We start from the raw sequence: 22817 nt of genomic DNA on the forward strand, positions 1-22817 counted from the left end.
GATGATAATCATCCAGAGAAATAAGCTAGTAAAATGCTTTTTTAATAGCAGGAAAGCATTGAGTGAATAAGGCAGGATACATTTCCATTTTGCTTTTTCCCCTGCACAACAGGTTTAATAATGCATCCTCATTTCCCACTGGTGGTGTTAAGGAGTGATTAGTTGTGATTAGCATGACAGAAAGTGTCGTGGTGGGGGAGACAGAAACACAACAGGACACCAGGGTTTCATGGAGCAGGGAGAGTTTTTTGGTACCCACAGCTCTTTATATGGGCTGTTCCAAAGACTCCACATCCAAAATTGGTTGGCTGTGATCGGTTACCACCCAGCTCACCTGGCCAGTGGATACCTGCTCATGTTCATGGTAGGGGTTGGTTCTCTGTAGCCAAACCCCTCCTCCTCTTATGACGCATACAGACCATCTGTGTGCTGTCATAAGAAAGAAAATTGGGGAATTATTTCTTTTAATGTCATGTTGCAGACAAGAATAAGCAGCTTATAGAGCCGTACATTGAATATCCAAAAACTGGTACTAAATGTCTGTTCATTGCTTGTGAACTGATTTTGTAAAGCAGTGGTCAGGTGAGTAAGGGCCAAATCAGAGGAGGCAGGTGGGGGGGTTAAAAGGGATTTACAAAGAGAAATGTTCTGTGGGCATTTCCCTCCTGGCTTTGCCCACTCTGTGCTGGGCTGAATCCAAAGAGAGCAAGTGGTTTGTGTTTAATGACATCTCTGGGAACTTGTATATCTCTGAAGAAATCACTTTTTAAAGTAATGGAAATTGGCTCTCTTGAGTTGTCTTCCTGTCTTTGTGATTCTTCATAAAGAAAATAATTTCTTTATGAATCAATTCCAACTGAACACTTGCTTATTCAGTGTCGAAAATTTGCAGATCCATTAACAAAGACCAACCATGTAGAGATGGTTAAAAGACAGCAAATAACTCTCTGTGACAGTCTCAAGTTTACAGTACATAGTATATCACAGAATTTCCTGAGCCTTTTACTTCCACTACTGCCTTTTCAAAAAGCTTTTTTACAGTTTGGGGTGTGTAAAGCCTTGGAACTAAAGGAGGAAAAAGCCTGATGGTTTTTTAAATTTACAATTCTGTTAAAACTAATAAAGGCATGATAGAAGACAGCACAAATGTTTTATCAGTTGAATTTCTGCCTTTAGTACAGAAGATGGGTAAAGTGTTTGTCTTTTGCAGTAAATAATCATAATATATTTTTGTATTTGTGTGTGCATTTACTATTTTTAGGAGACATGAGGCTCCCTTGGAGGTAGGAGAGTGGATTAAAATGGGATTTCAGGTTCTTGGGAACTTTTACTTCATGGCCAAAAGTTCTTGGCAACACTTGTATGTGAAATGTTAAACTGAATTTACTGTCTCAATTCATAGGTAAAAGTAGAAAGTGTTTGCTGTGAGTTATTTGCTGTTTGATTTAGTTAATATTTTAGGAATATTGATTTGGAGTCTTGGTCATAATGTTTGGAATTTTTATTTACATTTTAGAACCTTTAAATTAGGTCTGTGCTATTGTTATGTTCCCTGTCTCTGGCACACTTTAAGCTGTGTAAGATTATCTTACCTCTTAAAAAAGAGGGTTTTGGCATGACAAATATCAACTTAGAAAATTCTTTTTAATGTGTTTTGTCTTCCACTCCTCTCCATCTGTAAATATTGGTTATTTCTATGAAACATTGGTCATCTTTGTTTTAGCTGTAGAAGTTGGCTTTGTCAGCTGATTTTCTGTGGAAGCAAGAGAAGTTGGAGTACATTTATTTTGTTGAGGAGCAATCACTCTTTTTTATGTTCTGTAGGTACCTGAAGCAGTCACCCTATCACTTAGCACTTTCCAGATGGGAAATGAGAGCAGGGAAGCAGAAAGCTGTTAAACCACCTCTTCCTTTATAGTCCCTCTTAAAAACTGGGAGGACATAGCCAGAGTAGTAAACTTAAACTATTCTCTGCCCTGAGCCACTTAGAATTTGAAACTGAATTCACACTGGCAAAGATTAATACTGATCAGATGAGCTTTGCTAATAAAAGCAGAGCTCAAGAGGGTGCTGCTTTCCAGAAATGTGGCTGTTTCTTATGCATCAGTGCAGAGTGAAATGTGTGAGTTTGGCTGTGCTCTTTAATTCACCTGTTTGATACCACACAGGAGCACAGAGAGCTAATGCCAGGGTCAGGAGTAAAAGCTGAAGGGTTTAAATAGCTTCTGATCAGGTAATCTCAGTGATCTGCAGAGATGAGAAAGTGCACTGTTCCCTTCACCCTCAGCAGGCTGCTTTCTACATTTATTTAATTTTTGTCGTACTTCTTTTATACACTATCACATTTGTTTGTAACTATATTAAAATTACAGATTTACAAATCCTGTGCCAGGCAGAGATGGAAGTCAAACCTATGAAGTAGACTTCTTATAGTCTCTTAATGCAGGAGAAACTATTGGTGCATTTGTCACTTTAGATGTTGATTCTGCTTCCAAAATGAAATTACTACTTATTTTGGAATTTCTCTACACCTTTGATGGGTGGGGCAAGTTGTATATGTATTTTTTTTACTGTGAATGTAGGAATTCATTATTTGTGTTTTGCTTTTTGGTTAAAGGAAAAAAACCCAAGATTAATTATTTTGCACAGGGAAGGTAGCCAGTTTCATCTGTTCCAGATCTTGATGTGAGTTTGTGGGAAAGCTCTGAATGCATTGGTTTTCTCTCTTATACAATAAATGAATCCAGTAGGATTTTAGATACAGTCATGAAACACGTATTTTGTACAAAACCCACAAAATGGACCAAAGTCACTCAGTCAGTAACTCACAGTGCAGGAAGTGGTCTCCAGTTTACAGCATATCACATAACATTCTCTTTGTGTTAGGTGAAAGTATCCATACTTATGTGCATTATATACAAATAACATGTGTTACATGTCTTAACCAATAATTTATGTCCTGTAAATAGCCCTTTGGTTCTATAAGAACCAGACACACTGACGTGTTGGCTAATTCTCTAGAAAAGAAAATTTATTTCCTCTTCTCAGTAGTGTCTCTTGGGTTGTTGTGGAGATGCTTTTATTAACAGAGTGAAATAAATCAGGACTGTTCTGACAGTCAAATTGCATTAGGTCTTATAACTTCTTTTGAATTAGTGAGTTTAATAAGCCAGGCTAACAGCCTAACTTTGTTTTCTTTGAAAAGAAGTTTCTTGATTATCTGATCATGTATTTTGGATGACTTTAAAGAGCCTGGAGGAGTATTTGTTAAACAATTTGAGATGTTGGAAACATACCTAAGTCCAGTACAGAAGAACTCAGGCTCTGTCTAGTGAAAACCAGACTTGACTTAACTTATACTCAGTGTCTCTTAGGAGAATACTGATGCCCTCAGTTGATGGATAGGTGACCCCAAAAACAGTATTCCCAATTCCCTGTATTTGGGAAGGAAAGACTGGAGGAGGTTTTTGAAATTTAAGGTGTAGTTGAAAAGGAAATGAAATAAAATATTTCAGATTTCCTCAGGCTGGAAATCCCAAAAAAAGCATTTCAGAAACAGCCAGCAATGCTGGTTGCAAAGCCAAGTGTGTCCCCTGGTGCTCCCAGCTGCTCGTGGGGCTGACACACTTGTCAGTCTCCCTGCTGCCACCTCCTCCTGGAGTCTGCATCCTCCTGGCAGGGCATTAATTGCACTTCCACTTGCTGTGGGGAGCCCTTTCCAAGGGTGTGTGATTTGGGGTGCTCATGGGGCAGCAAGGAATCTGGAAGCAGTGACAGCCCTAACTCCAAAAGGCTTTGCGAAGCCTCACAGGGATGCACTTGTAGCCAGAAGCCCAAATGCAGGGTTTTCTGTTTCACAGTTCAGTGGCACAGGAGTGTCAGATTTTTCTAGAAAGTCACTCAAAAGTAGGGAGCCTTTTTAGTGTTCCTAAATGCATTACCTCAGGAAAGGGTTGGTTCTACTCTTCCATGATTTTTGGTTATTGGGCACCCTTGCTGACATCTGCCTGGGAGGCCCGGGGCATTTTTTTCTAGGATAAAATACTGTTCAGCCTAATCAGCTTTCTGGAATTGTTGTTTTTAAACAAAAGAAAGCCACAACAGCTTATTATTGACCCTCAGACAAGAGCTGCAGGGCTAAGGCCCTGGAACATAAACCTTTCCTTTGTTTGGGAAAACCAGATCCATCCCAAGGTCAGTCCCATTAAAGACAGGCATCAAGACTTTCCACAGTCCCATAACATTCTGCTCCACAAGTCTCCTGGATTCTACTAGAATGTGGCCTTGGCTCTAAAGAAACTAATTAAAAACTAGACACTTCAAGGCAAAAATGTTGGAGTCAATGAATGGATATTTTCCTCCAGTCTTGTTTTACTGAATAACTAAACAGATTTAGCCAAATATAATTTTGCTATTTGGTTCTTTGGAAGCAGCAGCTTTCTGCCCTGAGTTTTTTACTGCTGTAGTACTCTCCAATTACCTTTAAAAGCAACAGAGTCCCATACTATCAGATCTAGACTTAGTGTGCTTTGGAGCAGAACATTGGCAGCTTGTAAAACAACTTTCCACAGCTGCACACAGAGAGGAGAAAAGTCTGTAGTCTTATTTTCTGGTGTAGGTTTGTTTTGAGAAGAGCAAGGCCTGCAGGCAATCCTGATGAGCTCCATCAAACTTGCCATTCACTGAAGCAATTTTGAGCAATTCTGAAATAGCTTTAATTGATATCAAATTGCAGTTCAAGATCCAAGAACAGAGGAGCAGCGTGAGAGAAAAAGGATAGTCCTTAGTCTGCTGGTTTAACTTCCAGCACTAAAACTGCATTCTTCTATCTCTTACATGCATGGGAACTATTGAATTAGGTTTGCCAATAAATTTGTGATTTTTGTAACAAATCAAGCCATTAAAAAAAACCTCCCCAAACAATCAATTGATTGGGATCATTTCGTCCTCAGTCCAGAGGTACTTTTTGTCCCAACAGCCTGACTTGAAAAATGTATTTCCTAGGTAACTAAGCAAAGATAATTTCAGTAGCCATGCTCGTAAACCCTAGTCTGTGTGGCTCACAGAACTGGCAAGGGCTTGAGCACATCAGCACCATTTGTGCAAAGGTCTGACACTTTGCAGAGTGATGTAGTTATTGAAGGCTGTTACCTGTGATTTATTTTTCTGTTTCAGATTAAAAGTCATGTGTTCTTTTAAGCTGAATTTAAAAAACTATATTTGTTTTCCTGCAGAGTATTTCCCCATACTTAAAGATAGCATAGGCCTTTCTTATTCCCGTGTAACAATTAATCTTGCTATTTTGAAATAGCGATCTAGATAGCACTTTGGAACCGTGACAGCTGACATTTTGGGGTTGTCAGAGCTGCATGTGGATGAAGTGGTGTTTCTTGCCCCTTTTTCCCCCAGGCTCACGAGGCCACCCTGGAGGCCAGGGCCAGCCCCGAGCTGGGCGAGCGCCTGCAGCAGCTGGAGCGGGAGGTTGCGCGCCACCGCGAGGAGTCCGGCAAGGCCCAGGCCGAGGTGGACCGGCTCCTGGAGATCCTCAAGGAGATGGAAAACGAGAAGAATGACAAGGATAAGAAGATAGCAGAGCTGGAAAGGTGAGGATGGTGTAAAAGTTAAAAGAGGAGCAAAAAAACCCACATTAGTATGTTAGCGATAAGTTGTTTTTCTTGACTTAAAAACATTAAGGTGCCTGTTTTGGAAAAGTCTTTTAGAGGCTTTTAGTCTATTTAAAGTTTTTCTTTCTTTGGTCCTTTATTTTGCTACATTGTTAGGAAAAGGGTGTCTTACCATCTGCTTTTTCTTACCTGGCTTCTCAAAAATAGGGCTGATAGATAGAACTAGAAGGGTAGATAGAGATATAAAGGAATGGCGAGCGTAGGAAATGCTGCAGAAATTTTGGTGTGTTTGTAAAAGAGTTTTTTGTTTTGATACAATAAATTCCTCAGGCTTGGTTTTCACAGAAACAAATAAGAAAAATGCCTTTTGAAAGCTTGTGTTACTATTTACTGACATTCTTCAGGCATTGCTTTCACAGAAACAAATAAGCAAAATGCCTTTTCATAGCTTTTGTTACTGTTTACTCAGATTCTTCTGACAAGTGGCCTCATAACTCAATGCTGGTAGGGATACAGGTAAACCTCGACCCAAGTGAAGCCTGATGAGCAGATTTGCTTTTTTCCAAGCAAAATTTGATTCAGCACTTTTCAGCATTTTCCATCTTTCTCTTGGAGCCAGGAGGCTGAAGACTATGTCCCTAGAAAAAAAATGTAATTTATTGTGATTCCATGACGTTTGAATCACAAATATAAGTAATAGATCTTGTGAAAAACCTGAGTTAGATTCTATGTTCTGTCATTTTCTCATCTTACTGTGGGCCAAGAACAAATTTCTGGGCAGTAATACCTGTTTGGGGTTTTTTGTTTACCACTCCCAACTTGGAGCAGCAAAATGGAAATTTGATTATTCCCACTTGCCTTGTGCCAGAATAGTCCTTCTGTCTTTTCTCTACTTAATTACTCTACAATTTAGTGTCAGGAAGATTAGGGCAACTAAGTGGAGGACATTTCAGGTTCTGCAATCAGTGGTTGTTTTTCATGGCTTGCTGATTGTCAAATTATAGGTCCCTCTGAATGATGTGAAAAACTCTTTTCTAAGGAGTCCATTCTCTTTTCCTTGACACGTACAGAGCTCTGGAACAGTTCAGTTTGCCAGCTGGGCTTCTTCTCTCTTTGTGACTGTAAGCAGCATCCTGATGGTTTTCTTTAAGTTGTTTTATGTAACCAAAATTCCTCATACCTGTGGCATAAGCTCAAACACCCAGGAGTGAGGATATATTCTTTTTTAATGTCTTCCCGTTTTCCCTAAGTGATGCGTTGTTCAGCCCATTGGTATATAATGTAATCAGCAGAACATTCAGGTAATAAGTTGATATTGTTGAGTGAGTATAGACATGAAAAAGCTAAAAGTCATTTGTTTGTCTGATTTTTTTTTTCAGTCCTCTTTGGGTCCCCATCTCTGGTGTGATATTTCCCGTGTCATCCTCTTTAGGACAAGCAGGTTGACTAGGGAACAGGTACAAGCAGCAAACTTCTATCAGAACTAAGATAGGGGGAAGGAATATATTCATTGTGTGCCTTAATTGGTTTTTTTTCTTTGTGGACAAGTAACTACTGTTTAGGAAAAGAAAGTCAGAAATAAGCATCATTCCTCAGCCTGATTCCTAGAGGAGATTAAAATGGCAGGAAGAGAATTCTCTTAAATATGCTTTTAATGCAAGCTGACTTTTTTATTACATTAGCATTCAGGAAGTAATCATGATTTGACTTGCAGCATCAAAAATTGAATAGTCACAAGTGTCCTATAAACAAAAAAGTTTATAGTCTATGAAGGAACAATAACAAAGAAAAAAATTAGGATGGATCTCTTTTTATTGATAGAGGCAATTGCACCATCGTCAAAGAGTTAGAAAGTTAGTTTTTTCTTGGAAAATATGCACTTCTAGACATCTGCAAAGCAGTTATTGTTTTTCCTGTTACATGGTAGTTTCTTGATGTTTCAGTCACAGACTAAAGTCCTACCATGAAAATGTAGAACCCCCAAATGAGTAGACATCATTCTGTAACAATTGGGTAAATGCTTTGTCTATTCAGTTTTATCCATTCCTTCTTACCACATGATTGTCAGTCTTACAAAAAATCAAGTGGTCCTCTTCTCTTTTTAACTTATCTTTTCTTCCAATACTGAGATAAGATAGAATATGTTTTCTCTTATTTCTGTTAATTAGAATAGGTATTTTGACTATGTAAAAGAAAAGACATCTTTTGTTATCACGTGACTGCCAGCAGCCAAATAAATCAAGGGGAGGAGAAAAATCTAAGAATATTCATTAAGTGGAAATAGAAAAAGTCTTCATGATCTAGAGATCTAATGGTGAATTAGCCAAGTATCAGCACCTGAAAGGATTTTTCAGGTGGAACTGTAATATAAACACAGGGCTGGAGAAAGAGATAGAAACTTCCAGATACTTTATGGTGAGGTTTTACTGATAATTTCTCTTTCTGAGTAATTGTATTTGACCTTTGTTGTTTTCAAGTGCTCCCCCAAAGAACTATTCTCTGAAAGCTTGCTTTCTTTTTGGGAGTTTTTGCACAAAGCAGAGGTTTTTTCATGCCTATTTCATGTATAGGTTGGTCCTGTTTTTATCTACAATGCTTGTTTATAAAATATTCTTTCGTGACTGAACCTATATATCGAGGCATGTTACATGCATGTTTTAGAGCTAGAAGAGTCCTGGTTTTAAGGGGAGAAAAATAGATAATTTTGCCGTTTAAAAGACTTTCCTGAGCTGTGGTCCATGCAGAGTGAGGTAGAAATTTTCTTGTCTTTTAATGCTTGTACAGCTGATCAAGCTGTGTTGTGCAAAGAAGAGCCTTAGTGCCTGCAGAAGCAATTGTCAGCAAGCTAAACAGCAAATATTGCTGTGCCTGTCAGGAACAGTCAGTGTTCCATGTGTAGCAAGGTGAGAAGAAAAAAGTCCCATACAGAGAATAATTGTACTAAAAAAATGGGATTTTTTCAAAAGAGAGTTTCTCCTCCCTGTAGTTTTCCCTCTTGCTGGTTCTATGTGACAGCTAGACCATATGCTGTCAGGGAGAGAGAAAAGGTATCACAGCTTCATCCACAGAAGAGATGTGTCACCTGTTAGGGAGGTGTGCACAGAGGAACAGAGAAAGAGAAAGGACAGTAAGGAGAAGAAGATGAAATTAAAAGCAGAAAACTGTTCTTTTCAATGCAAGCAAAGCTGCCTTGTGCTTAAGGTAACATAATGAGGAAAATGCTTCCACTCTTCAGTAGCTGTTGCAATTACTGACTGGAGACATTGCTTTTCAGATGAAAGATGTTAAAAGAAGTGTGTTAATTATGGTGCATGCTATACATATATTTTGATATGAGCTCATATATGAGCTCGTGGAAAGCACAAGCTCATTGGTGTATATACTCTGTGGGGAGGATTTTGCTTTTTCTTATGGGAAGGTGGGCCCTAAGTCCACATTTCTTCTGTGGGTGTACAGCCCCATAAGTTTTATTTGTGCCCCCTATTGTGGTGGCGTAGAGGTTTTGTAGCTGTCTGGTTATTCACTTCCTTTGTAACTAACTGTTTGCTTTTTGTACTGCCATCCCATAACCTGCTGTCTCTCTGTAACTTTTCGTTTTGTGTTCTGTTTCCTCCCTTGCTTCTTCCTCCCCTGTCCCCCTTGCTCCCCGAGTTGTGTTGTTTGTTCTGTTTTGTTCCCGGGGGTGTTTGTGACTGCGCCTTTCCTCAGAAAGCGCGGCTCCCGCACTCCGCACCCTCCCTGCCAGGTGTCGGTCCCCGCACCGCAACACCTGGGGGGGTTTGTGTGGGACTTCCTGGGAAAGTGAGTGCCCTCAAGGCTTCTGTTTCCTCCTCTGGGCTGCAGTGTGGCCTCTGCTGCTGCTGCTGTTTGGGGCTGCTGCAATGCTGCTTCTTTCCCTAGGTCAAACAGCACCTGCTTATGTCCAGTGCAAGCGCTGCTCCTGACCGCAGTCCTAAGGAAGTTTGCTGCTGTTCTCCCTGATTTAAACTTGACAGAAGCTGTTGCTTTTTAATTGTTTTTCTTGCTGTGTTTTGGCTTTGGTTCTAATCTCTGCTACCTACCTACCAGCCTGAACCAGCTAAAAGTCAGTGTTCTTCAAGTATTCTAAAATGTGTCATTGATAGAGGTCAGTATTTATCGGTTTCTCTGGGTCTGGGTTGAAGGCACTTGAGACATTTATTCATGTTCAGACTCAGGTGTTGATTATTTCTTATCAGTAAAGCAGTCTGTGAGTTCAGCAGCAAGGCACAAAATGGCCAACAATCTCTTGTTACAAGGTCTTTTAAGACTGAACTATGCAATGAAGAACTGACACTGAGATTATTTTCCCTTTTAACCCAACAACTGGTCCCAAAGAGCACACAATGCAGAATTTCTGCCCAATTACAAAATGCCAACCCAACTGAAGAAGAAGGATGAAGAGGAAACCCAGGACAAAACCCTGTGCCCTCCACCTTGCTTCCATCCACAACATACTAAAAATCCCAAACCCTAAATTTCTCACCAAGTGATCACCTACACTACTCTCTATAATCTATTTCACACTTTAGTGGATTCCAGTCTATCTTGAAGTCTGGGAAACTTTCTCCATGAATGAGGGTCAGAGTCAGTGCTGCCCTGGGGGTCAGGGCACCCCAGAGCAGACAGAGAAATATTCCCCGTGCCCTGGGTTTATACAAGTATTGACTTATTATTGAGTTTTATTGTGATGATAATTCATACAGAGAATAATTTATACACAGCCTATACAGTAACACATCTCTATTGGTGTGCACATATTGTGCAAATGAGAAATTTGTCCTTGAAAGGTGGCAAGAAGTATATCTGTATATGTTTTTTCAGAAGAGAGCACTGAGTGAATATATATGGAAGTGCTAGTTCCAGTTGTAGGCTTAAAATTGATTTTCATTTGACACACTCACTAGATAAGATGGGTAGTTCTTGCAAGGACACAGGGCTTGTTTTTATTCCTGAAGGAGATTTTGCTTTGGGAGCAAAGGAAGACAGCACTCAGCTGTGGAATACCAGCAGTCCTGCTAAGGACAGCTGGAATTAGTGGCTATTTTAAGAAAGAGAATTTGGAGAGTTTTCCTGAAAAGAATTTAAGGATGCCCTTTTGAAGAAGAAACCTTCCAACTTTTGATTTGTAGCAGCCAAAAGGTATAGTCCTCATCTTAACTATTTCTTCCCAACAGTAAATAAAAGATTAAAAAACATGGGATCTCAAAGGAGTGCTGAAAAATGTGAACAGTAGAATGCAGAATATCTTATTTTGTCTGTCTTTAAGACAGATATGTTTGTGTAGTGTTCTATGAAGGATAGATGGAGAGAGAAATTAGCTGTATTTTCCATCAACTTTACAGTTTCCTAGAATAGTGTAAAGGAAACTACTAGTAAATTATGCCCTAAGCTTAAGTCAACAGTTTGAAGCTGAAATACTTCTTTTCAAACTGCTACTCATACCTTGGAATAATTGTCCTTGGTTTTCAGGTTTGTTGTTTCTGTGAATTTTTAAATAGTTTTTTATAGCATTCCTAAGCAAGAACCACATCAAGGCATATAAATAATTTAAAGTAAGAGATACGGTGTAAAATTAAAGAAAGGTGTTTATAAAGTCATAATCATCACCATTAAAGTTAGCCTTGAGAGATGGTGTGGCTATAATTCTTTATGTGTCTTAACTGATTATAGCCCTCCAAAAATAAATTGAACTCTGATTCAGGCATTAGAAAACCTGAAACAATTAAATATTATTTTTAAATGCTTCAATCTATTTTGTTGCCATAAAACATAAAATCAAATGTATTTATCTTACAATTGCATGGTATTATTACAAGGCAGAATCTGTAGAATTTCATCTACTTCGCTCAAAAATCTGTAGCTTAAGTGAACATTAAAATTCTAAGGTAAATCATTCAAAACTTAGGATATTCTGAGATTGCCTTATAATTTTAATTCACATTTTATGTGAAATGATACACGCTTTACCATATATGAACAATTTTTTTCTATAAAAATGCTGCTTTTTGTGAAGGACACAGCTGAAATTTTCCACAAAAATCCCTGGTTAAGTTGAACCTGTCATGGGAAATAGCAGCACAGCTTCTTCATATTTGGCAAGCAACTGAGAACTGGGTTTTGTAATGGAAAGAAGTGGTCAGGCCCATAGTTAGTCCAGCTCCACCTCTGAGCACACAGATCTGTTGAATATTAAGATTTTCATAATCTCCCAGCTAGGAAAGGAAGAAGTAATTTCTTTCTTCTCAGTCTTGCTTTATCTTCATACAAGATCAGTGTTACACCTGAAGTCCTGTATCAAGTTTCAGAGGAGGAAAACACAAAACATTTCATATCAGCATAACTTCTTTAAACAGATTAGAATAAAAGATGCAGGCACATTTGCTTACAGGTATTTAACTTAAGGCATTTGAAAGCATGCTGGTTTTCAGAAAGTGTCTGCCCTCTGGAAGTCAAGCTTTGTTACCAGACTCCCTAATCACTTTTGAAACCTACATCTAAGCAAGGAAAAGAAAGGCACAGGGACACTGCCAGTAATTGCAAATCCATCTGTAGAGAGCAGCAGATAAAAACCCCATCACTGTGATTTTACGGTGACTCCTCAATCCATCCTCACCTTTTTCTTATAATGGGATATTCTTCTTCAATTTCTTCTTTGTTTAGCTGTCCTTTATTTCCCATTCTTTCCCCCTTCCTGTATCATTAAATCAAGATGGTTTTCAAGCACTCCCTCTCATGCCTGTTATCTGTAATGAGTATAGGAGTTGTCATCTGCCTTATATTGTAGCAATAATGGATTTTATTTAGCAGGTATCTCCTAATCCAGCTGCTAGATCATTAGACTGTAAGAGCTGTGATATAATTAAAATAATTATAAATGTGAGGAGGAAGAGCATCGTGGAAATAATGAGCCAAATCTGCATATCAGTTTCATTGTTACCTGCCTTTACTACATCTCTTCCAAAGCTGTTTTGTAGCTTTGTTTCAGTCAATATATTTGAGCAATATGGGAGTATCTATACTCACAACCTGGTGTGGAAGGAGTCAAAAAAAAAAAACCAAACCACCAAAACTGTCTTTTATACAACTAATATAGTAGAACTAAAAGTGTCAGATCCTAAGCATTGTCTTGGAGTACTGAAAGAGCAAAAGGAATATGCAGTAATTGCCAGTAATTCAGTGAAATCGTAATTTTAGTGCTCCATTGTGGCCATCTGTGGCTGGGTTTGTGCTCTTAGATCCATGCACACAAACCTTCTGTCTGTGCCTCTCCATCTCTTCCCCATCCCTCTAAATACCAACCTAAGAAAAAGACCAGCCATCATTCTTTTATCAAGAAAATCTGTCAAAAGGGGTAAATAAATAGCCTCTCTGCTTTGACAGACACAAGGAAGATCAAATGCCTATTGTTCCCTGTCAGACTGCTTTGAAGGGATGACAGGGTAATAAATATACACAATTACTCACTGTCAAACAAGGGGAATTCAAAGGTTGACTGAAAATCATTACATAAACTACATCCTAAGTACATCTGAGACAAATGTTGCAGGCTCATCCCACTCCCTATAATACACAAGCATGTGGAAAAAATTGTAGCTGGAATAACCAACAGCTTTTAAAATAGAGATTTCTTAATTAAAATGGTTGAGCATTCACATCTCATTTTTTTGATATGCACCCAGTGATCAGATTAAAGTCAGCTCTACCTTTACAATTACCAGGATGGTATTTTAAGAGCAAGTGGGGGGTTTCTCTGGGGCTGCCAGCTGGCATTACAATTGTCTTGTCTCCCTGTGTGACTGTTGCACTGGAGCACACAGTAAATGGGGCTGGGCAGGAGCGCTGCTGCTGGATCTTGTAAGGAATGCTGCAAGTGTGTGTTCTGGCTTGAAGGGAAGGAGTGCAAACTGAAACTTGTGGTTCTGCTCTGTAACGAGTCTGTCTCGGTGTGTATCTGGTCCTGCTTGCTTGGGGCTGCTGCCTGGGGCAGATGCTTGCTGTGCTCCTCTGTTCAATTTCACTGATAGAGCCCCTGCACTGAGGCTTCAGCTCCAGTCCATGGCACGTCTCCGTTGGCTTCCCAACAGCTGGCAGATTGAGGTGTCTGCCTTGGTTTTAGTTTGAGTGACAGCACACTTATAGATTTTCTCTAATGTTAATGTGCTTTCATACATAGTCCTTATTTTCATTCAGCTAAACATTGATTATTCTAAAAATCCACACTTCTAAAAAATACTTTCTGCCTCTGTAACAAAAACTTGGAAAAGGGGCTAGCGATTACAGAAAATGTATTTTTCTTTGGGAGAAAGAATTATTCCATAACAAAATGGAGATGTAGCAATAATTATTATTCTCTGTTTAAAACCCATGCAGCTGGTTAAGTAATACTTCTGTAGCACACAGAAAATTGCAAGTGACCTCAGCATAGTGTTGTACATGCTGGTTTGCCTTCATCCTGTGCCAGCAAAAGATGCTACCTTTAATAGCAGTTGGAAGAACTGTGTGGTTCATTTAAATTCCTCTGGACTCTTCTGAGTTGTAGCCTGTATGCTTTTCACTGTTAAAATGAAGAAACAATATCACATAATTACAACACAACCAAAGGATCCCTGAAACACAAAATGAGAATCTTAAATTTTTCACCTTTACTGTATTTATTCCCATATTTAACCAACTGTTTATTTTCAAATTTTTGTTCCCTTTTGTTAAATTTGTTTGTAGTCTTGGATATCAGTCAGAATTGTTACTTACATGTTTTTCAGTATGAATTAACCAAGGCTTTTGGAACTTTGTAAGTTACTTCAAGATCAAAGACTGAGATGTGGTGTTTGGCACTTTACAAGTCTCATATTTCCCCAAATCCCCAGATAATACAGTCTTTACAACAGCTGTCCTTGAAGAGCTTGATTTGAAGAATGTTGGTTGAGAAGCCAAAGAAAAGTAATTTTGCATTAGTTAAATCTGTTACAGACCAATAACAGCTGCTTGTACAAATTCAATACTCAGCACAATTGATAGTAAAATTTATGTCATAAATAAGGACTTCAAATTTTATTTACGTGCCTCCATATACCAAGAGTAATAAAGAATATAGCAGTTAGCAAAAAATATAAAAAATGGAAAATATAGAAATATTTTTATCCAGCCCATATCCTGCCTTTTTAGAGTGAAATTTTGCCACGGGAGAAGTACAACAAATGTTGTCAAAGCCAAATTGCTACTTTGGACAGAAGGACATTTCCTTTGCCTCTTTTCTATTGACTGAAAATCATCAAATTTAAAATCAGTTTGAAAATATCTATATTTATGATACCTTGGACTTACCTTGCTGTTATCAGTGAAATTGACAGCAGATGCCTATGAAAGATACTGGAGACATTTGAAAAAAAAAAAAAGGCAATAATGAACCTATGAGACCTCATGTTACAAAGGGGACTCCAGCATTTTGTCTTGGTCGTTCTGCTGTTGAGCAATGTTGGAGAGAACTGTCAAAAAAATACCTGTTTGGTCATTATTGTTCTTAGATTGCACCTTATACAGGAGAATTCTATGGCAGGAGGAAGAGGCAGCTGCTTTTTTTGTTTCTCTTTGGAAGGGGTGACTTCACTGTCAAAATTAAGAAAGATGACCTTTTAGCTTTGACAAATCTTCAGGTCTCAAGGATTTTACTCAGTGGTTGGGGGTTTTTTCCTTTCTATTTAGTCCCTTTATACAAGTTGACATCATCTGCAGGAAAAGTGAAAAAATTGCATGTCTTGCTCATGGGGAGAAAATAAGCCCTTAGAAGATGTCATAAAGGAAACATTAAGTTTCATCTCAGATAGTCAAACTGTATTTTCAAAATATTTGTTAGAATTCTGGAAGAAGGACACTTGATAATGATGTGATATAAATCCAGAGTTTTCTTAAAAAATGGCTTATTTTCTTTTTCCAAGAACTGTTACATATTGGAGACTATTTTCTCTACAGCAAGTTGCCTCTAATTGAAATGGTGTAATCTAATCTAAAGGTCCTTTTTTTCTCTTATTTCTTTTTCTTGGTTTTTGGTTTGGTTATTTTTTTTTTTAATTAGATGTCTATAAAACATGCAGCTCTGTGTTTGTGAATGATTGTGTGTCTGTGTGTCATTACCTGATTTATATCTGCTTGTTTTGTCCTTTATTCTTGAACTGCTTTATCTCTGGACTCTGTTTTCACAAACTCTAACTCTTTCTCTTTCGCATCTCCTCCTGGATTTGCTGCTTCCTTCAGCCTCACCTCAAGGTCAGTATCTGCTTTTAAAAGGGTGTTTATGAGACTGTCTATTCAGCTAAAATTGAGATCTTACGGAAGATTGCCCATCAAATTACATGATTGCAAAATAAAAGATCGGAGATTTGGTTAAGTCTGTGTAGGAGGATGGGTTGAAGAGGGTGCATGTTTAGAAGGAAAGAATTTGTATCAAACCATTGTAAATCAATGCTGTTGTGCACTGGGAAGAAGAGGGACGACTAACCAATGCAAGTTTTAAAGGGAAAAAACTTCAGGAACAGGAAGCTGAAGGAAGACAGTTGAAATATTTCTGGTTTTATCTGTTACTTTAAGAGAAGAGATTGGCCATTAGCCATGTTCCACAATACATACACATGCTGTGGAGTGCAGAAGTGGTTCCCTTGAAATACTGGTGGTACAAACTTTAACTGCTGGATCTTTATCATTGCCTCTGTGCCTGAAACCTTACAGGGATGTTGCAGAAACAGTTTTGGTGCAGCTTGAATGTGCTGTGCTGTCAGAAAGAACCAAGGGCTGTGGGTTAAAGAGAAGTGAATTAGCAGGAGGATGAATTTGTTGAAAACACAGTGATAAACCACTGAAGAAAGCGTACTAAGAAACAATATGTTTAATTTGGAGTCTTGCAGCCACGGCTTATTTTTCTGGTTTTATATTTTAAAAGCTGTTGCTAACCTTAGATTTTGGGATTTCAGTAGAGTAACTCGGAGCAAACATCTGTGGCCTAAATAACTCAAGTAAGAGTACATTACCTAATGACTCTCATTTCCCTTTGAAAGCTCTGCAGCCATGTTGGATTTTAGTCTTTGCTGATAAATTCTGTTGCTAGAAACCATCTGTGACTCCTGAAGAAGGAATGATCATAATTGTTCCAGGCAGTGTCTTTGCCCAGAAAGCCACTACTTAATGACTAAAATTCTGAGTTATCATGGACCAACATCCAACTTTGCTGTTCATGGTTAGCACTGAAAAATGTGGTGGTGGCTGGAATCCCTCAGAGCTGTGGTGCTGCTGACGCCTTTAAATTGTGTCAGTGCTGTAACCTTGGTTTGGCACAGGCCCTGCACTTGTGGCCTCGGGTGAGTGTTTTTCTTCCTCCCACAAACTGGAAAAAGATTGGAAGTTAATCGCGTTGTTGTCATCCATCAATACCTTCCATGCTCAGTGTGTCATACTGGCATATTTGTAATTACTGGGGAGAGGAGGTCTGGCCTGGAATGACCCCTTCATGTCCCAAAAAATGTAACTGCCAGGAAGCTTTTCCTGCCCTGTGAACGTTCTCCTCTGAAATATCCACTCTGCCTTTTGCTGCAGGAGCAGGGCTCTGTGGGCCAGGCTCTATTTGCCTGCTACCACCATCAAATACTTGTTTGCTTGGTGTGCTTTGGCTGATGGAGTCCTAGATGCTATGGAATTCAGCTGTCAAAGCTGCTTTGACTTCAATCCATATGGCTATAGGTTTTTTAAATACCTGTGCCTATGCTGGAATTAATGATAAGAGGGGAAACAATTTTAGGGTGCTGTTTGGTTGTGGTCTTTCTAAGACCTGGAGTGATTTCTCTTTTCACAAGCAATGTAACCATAACTTTTGTTTCTCACATTTAGAGCACACTGTAAAATTTGGCCAGAGAAGATATGGCTGTGATTTGAGGTGACCAAGTGTTAGGATTAGGAACTTGGAGGAATTTTCTAAGATGTTAAAGACATTGCCCATTCTGTCCTCACAGTTTCTTAGTTGGTTTATTGATTATTTTGGATTACTTTTTTTCCATTTTTTAAATTATTGTGGCTAGTCGCTGAGTTTTTAATTTATTTGTTAAAATAAATCAAGAGTGTAAGGAAGTAGATGGAATGACTGCTCTTGGAACTACAAAATCTGCTGGCCAGAAACAAAATAAAAAGCTTCTCCTCAGGGCAAACAGGAAAATTAGTGGTTGAAATATTAGTTTCTTTCCTAAGCATTTCAGAGTTTGCTAATTACCATTGACTGCAATATATGAAGAAATATCTGCTCTGTGAGGTAACAATCTACCTTGGAAGCTACTATAGGAAGCATAACTTTATATATCTCTGAATGATGTAAAGCAATTTTTTCAGACATCAGAGCAAATGTGTCTCCTGGAAAAGAACTCAGTATGGGAAAAGTGTGTTAGGTATGTCTGTATCCTAACAGGAAGAAATTCTCTGATTATTTCTGTTCTCATCTAGAACAGCTTTACTTACATTAATCAGTACCTCTGAATTTTCTGATCTATCCATGAAACTTTCATCATCTCTCTCCTGAGTTGACAAACTCAGTGAATCAGAATAGAACCATGTAATCCACATCACTGTTGCTGTTGTGACCTGTATTTGCTGCTCAGAAGTCTTAAGGATCTGGAGTGCATGTCATGCTGATTCATAGTAAATAAAATTGCCTTGGAAAGCACGAGGATTAGAGCAGTTTTCTGTAAGGATTTCTTTTGCTAAGCATCTCTGCTGATGACAGCTTCCCATAAAGAACTCCCCAATGCTGGCTGAGTTCAAGAGTAATAAACCAAATAACACTATACTGATGTCATTACCTGCAGCAGTGAAAAAAAATAGAAAAAATACCATAAATTCATATGCTCCAGTTTTTCTAAGCTGTTCTTTTGAATATGTGTCACAAAAGTTGAGACAGATAAAGATAAAAAGACAATCAGGTGCTGTAACAAGCAACTGCAGGTTTTTTGAGGGAAGAATGAGCAATATTGATAATGCAGAAATAAGATTTCCAGCCTCGAACTAGATAACAAACAGCTTAACTGGACAGGAGATATCCCACAGAAAGTGCTCTGGTTTTAGTGCTCTGCTTTCTACTGTCAGATTTTCTGCTAGTTTAGATCACATAATTGATTGTACTGTCTGCCATGTTTTGAAGCAAGTAATCCACTTTTAAGAATAAATTTTTCCAGGTTATTTTGCTGTACCAAAGAGAATTTGATGCTCTAGGAAGTAATAATGAAATTCTGTAAACCTTATTTCCCCAAGCAAGGTGGCTTGGTGATTAGATGAGTACAGGCTGGTGGCATGAATCCAGGTAAAAGTCTGCTGAGAGTGTATCCATGTAAAATTAAATGTCAGTGTAGCAACTCAAGTGTAGCCTTATAAAATAAAAGTAAAAACAAAATACTAAATCTGAGAGGATTATTTCAATCCTTCTTCCAGAGTCCTAAATGTATATTAAACAGAGCATGTCTAACCACTGAAGAAATATTTAAAATGCCATCCTTCTGTAAGAAAATAGAAGATAATACTGTATAAAATGTTCAGAGTGCAGGAAACTCAGGGTGCTATTCAATAATTATTTTTAAAAGCCAAACCAAAACAGCAGAGTACTTAGTGGCAGGCATGTAGTCTGTGGTACCTGTGAGCTTTTCACTGTGCTGGAAATGCCTTTGCACACTGCTGGACCTCCAGGTAGCCATGGATGTGAGCACTGACAGCATGCCAGGGCACTCAGGAGAAATTTTACTGCAAGTGTGGCTGGCTCTTCAGTTTTATACCTTCAGGAGACTCCAGGTCTTCACTCTGCCATAATGTTGGTCATTAACCATGTCAGGAAGTGATGGAAATTTGAAGTGTGTTGAGTTAGCAGTGGTTTTAGCTCAGCAGAGACAGAAATGTTATCTTCAAAGAAGTTTACATTTATATTTCCTTGGCTGTCTCCAAAAGACAGCAATCTGTAGTAGTTGTTTTCTATTCAATATATGTTTCCTGTAGTTCTACTTAGAGCAAAAATGGCTTTGGAATTCTTTACACTAAGAAGTACTCTTTTTTAAAGAGTTATCTGATGCTTTTGAGTGAGGAGAAATATGGCTTCTTAGGGATGATAGTGGGGAAGGAAAAAAATGAAGGCAGTGTAGGTCTCAAAATAGAACTGTGGTTTTCCTTAAAAGAAGTTGTTGGCATAGCCTTTCAAATTTGCTTTAGATATAGTGATTATCAGAGCTTTCCTCCTCTGTTGGAAGTGGAATCTTTACCTACTCTATGTTTTAGAAGGTTGAACAATTGTTTTATTAAAACTATACCATATACTAGTAATATTATATTTAAGAGATATTAAACTATACTATACAAAGAGACTAAAGAATATTGAAGAAAAACTTGTGACTCTTTGAGATAGTTAGGACACAGTTTTGACTTAATTGGCTGAGGAATCGTAACAATCTCAGTAGAATCTAATTACTAAATCCCTTCCGGTAAACAATCTTCCAAACATATCTCATATGTGTGAAAACAACAGGAGTAGCGAGTAGAGATAAGAATTGTTCTGTCTTCTCTCTGTGATTCTCTAGGAAAAATCCTGGGAGAGAGAATTATGTCTCTCTCTGTTCAGAGAGTGTGAGTGCCACAGTGTGTTGAGGCAGCATTTTTCTGCTGTGAGATTCTCAGCTGCCTGGGAAGTCACTGGTTGCACGTTGAGTCTGTGCCAGTGCCTGAAGTGGAACCTTTTGTTCTCGTGCTGCTTGTGGAGTTCAGGTTGCACTGCTGACCTGCACACAAGGTGTGCCTCAGATGGGAGCCTTTGAGCCCTGGTGTTTCAGATGTGCCTTTCACTGCCTCACCAATTGACAGCATTACTTCACTGCTCGCTGAGCTCATGTTTTCCATCCTCATTCCTGTGAAACCAGCTTCCCTGACAGGCCTATGCATCATCTCTGCAAATAATTCCTCATCTTTTGCATGAAAAATATGTTAGATAAGCAGAGATATTTATTACAGTCATACAGCTTATAGATTCTGTGAATATTTCTGTTGCTATCAGTCAGTTAATTGGAAATCATTCCTAATCATTTTACTGAAAAATGAAAACAAAATTTCTTGTCCATGAAATCCCAAGTAGGCTATTAGAGATACTGCAAGATAAAGACATGCTTAACATTCTTAGACTAAAATTAAATTAGAAAGCTCTTTTTCCTCCCTTTCTCTTCTATGGCTCTCTTCCATTTCATTGTTCTTGCAGGGTGGTGTATTCAAGCATTCCCTCCTTCTGCATAATGTGTTCTTCATCTGCAAACAATAGAGGGCTCTTTCATACTGGAATATGTCAGCTTTTCTAGATAGTCTTCTTGAAGTACCCCAGGCAATTCAGACAGATTTAATCAAGCTCTCAGTAACTTACTTAATTTCCTGCTTATCCAGCAGATAGGCCACTCTTCTTAATTAAGAGAAATGGGGTTTTTTTCACTTCGTTGGAGAACAAAATATTTCCAGTTGTCACTTTCTGTTCATGGCTGAGTAATTAACTCCCATCTCCAAGGGGTAAGGTGCCTCCTCTCCCTTTAGTGACCCAGCACACTCCTCCCAATGTAAAGTGCTTTTACATGGAGCATTCCTATGTATCTGTTTACAACACTGAACAGATTTGATAGAAATTGGGATCAAGCATGTTGATAGTTTTGGGGTGGCCGTGGGGTTGGAATGATTCAGTTCCAGCTTCCTTCCTCCAAGCACTTTGGAATGAACTTTACAGGTAAATCTCCTTTTTTTTACCTATTTCTTTTTATACAAAACCAGAAGTGATCAAGAATTACAAACCTGAGTTGCAGAATGCTCTCTGTAAATGCACAAAAGCCTCATTTCAGCCTAGAAATTACAGCTGCCAGCAAGTGGCAATTGCCACGCTGGAGTGCCCAGGGCCAGCCTTGACAAAGAAAGGAAAGGGTGCCAACCCAGCAGAAAAGTGAGGCTGCTTTCCTTCCAGTTCCTCCTCTCCTGGGAACTAAAAGAGAGGTGACATAATGCAACTTTACCCCATAAATATCTGTAAGGATAGAACTCTTATTATAGTGGGGATGCTGTACCTTTGAAAATGCATTCCTTTGGGAGCACCACTATTGTGTTCATCCCTGGATCTTTCCTTAAGCTTATCCTGTTCTGTAATTGTCTGCATTTTATTTTCAATTTAGTTCCTTGAGTCTGCAGAGTTTTAATAAAACAAGTGTATTCCTGGTTTTCAGGTGGTAGCATTCTTGGTTTTGTGGGATGCCCCTGATTTCTTATGTTATTGTCCCAAATTTTTAAATGTTGTTAACTTAAAATCAGCTACTAGATACATTCGTTTCACTTTTCAGTGTGTGATTTTTCACTTTCACAAATCAATCAGAATATGTTAGCAATTTCAATTAGTAATAAATAGCTTAGAAATAGGTTTTTAAATTACTTACTCCTAGCAATACATGTAAAATACATGAGAGCAAACACATTTTCAGTATTTAGGATATCAGCATGTTTTAAAGGATTGATACCTCAAATCAGTGTAAATTGTCATTTCTTTCAGCACTTGCTCCTCTTGCTCAATTTTTTTTTTTCATCATTTACTTTAAGGACATCATGTATGAAAAAAAACAGGAGCGTTAAATGAAATTAATTATCAAAATTTTAGTAGGTATACTGCTTAAATGTGTAAGACATATCTTGCTTTTTTAACACACACCTATCAAGAGGACAGAATAATAATGTTCAACTGTTATCCCAAATTCCTGCAAATTTTTGGAAAGGAGTTTTCTCTCTTCATACCTTGTTTACATACATATAGATGTTTAAGCTACTCTACTATGGTTTTTAAATGCCTAGTTTTAAAATTTCCTTCTCCTTACAATAATTTTTTGTTTGGTTGCAATGGCTAATTTTTATGTTTGATTTTTATTTTTGTTTGTATGGGTGTTGTTCTAGAAGGAATTAAAAATATTTGCCCATCTGAAAGAAAACAACTGCTGCATGGGGTTTTGTTTTGTGTTCTGGCTGGTGGGATTGCAGTTAAAAAAGACTTGTGTTGTCTTGGATCACAAAATACCCTCTGAAATGTCAATAAAATGCCGTTCAACACTTTTTTCAGCCAAGTGGGGCAGGTCTCTCGAGCAGAGAGTGGCTGGGTGTGTG

At 38.4% G+C, this 22817-nt stretch overlaps 1 protein-coding gene across 3 annotated transcripts in view; it reads left to right on the forward strand.

Moving 5' to 3' along the window:
- ERC1 (ELKS/RAB6-interacting/CAST family member 1) overlaps positions 1-22817 on the forward strand; it is a 274816-nt gene that overhangs the window by 112335 nt on the left and 139664 nt on the right. For all 3 annotated transcript variants that reach the window (XM_059471721.1, XM_059471722.1, XM_059471720.1), the window contains one exon: positions 5410-5603. In XM_059471721.1, the coding sequence (XP_059327704.1) occupies positions 5410-5603 (194 nt within the window). The remainder of the gene's footprint in view (positions 1-5409; positions 5604-22817) is intronic.

The sequence above is a fragment of the Ammospiza nelsoni genome, chromosome 5 (genome assembly GCF_027579445.1).
Source record: "Ammospiza nelsoni isolate bAmmNel1 chromosome 5, bAmmNel1.pri, whole genome shotgun sequence".
Lineage (NCBI taxonomy): Eukaryota > Metazoa > Chordata > Aves > Passeriformes > Passerellidae > Ammospiza > Ammospiza nelsoni.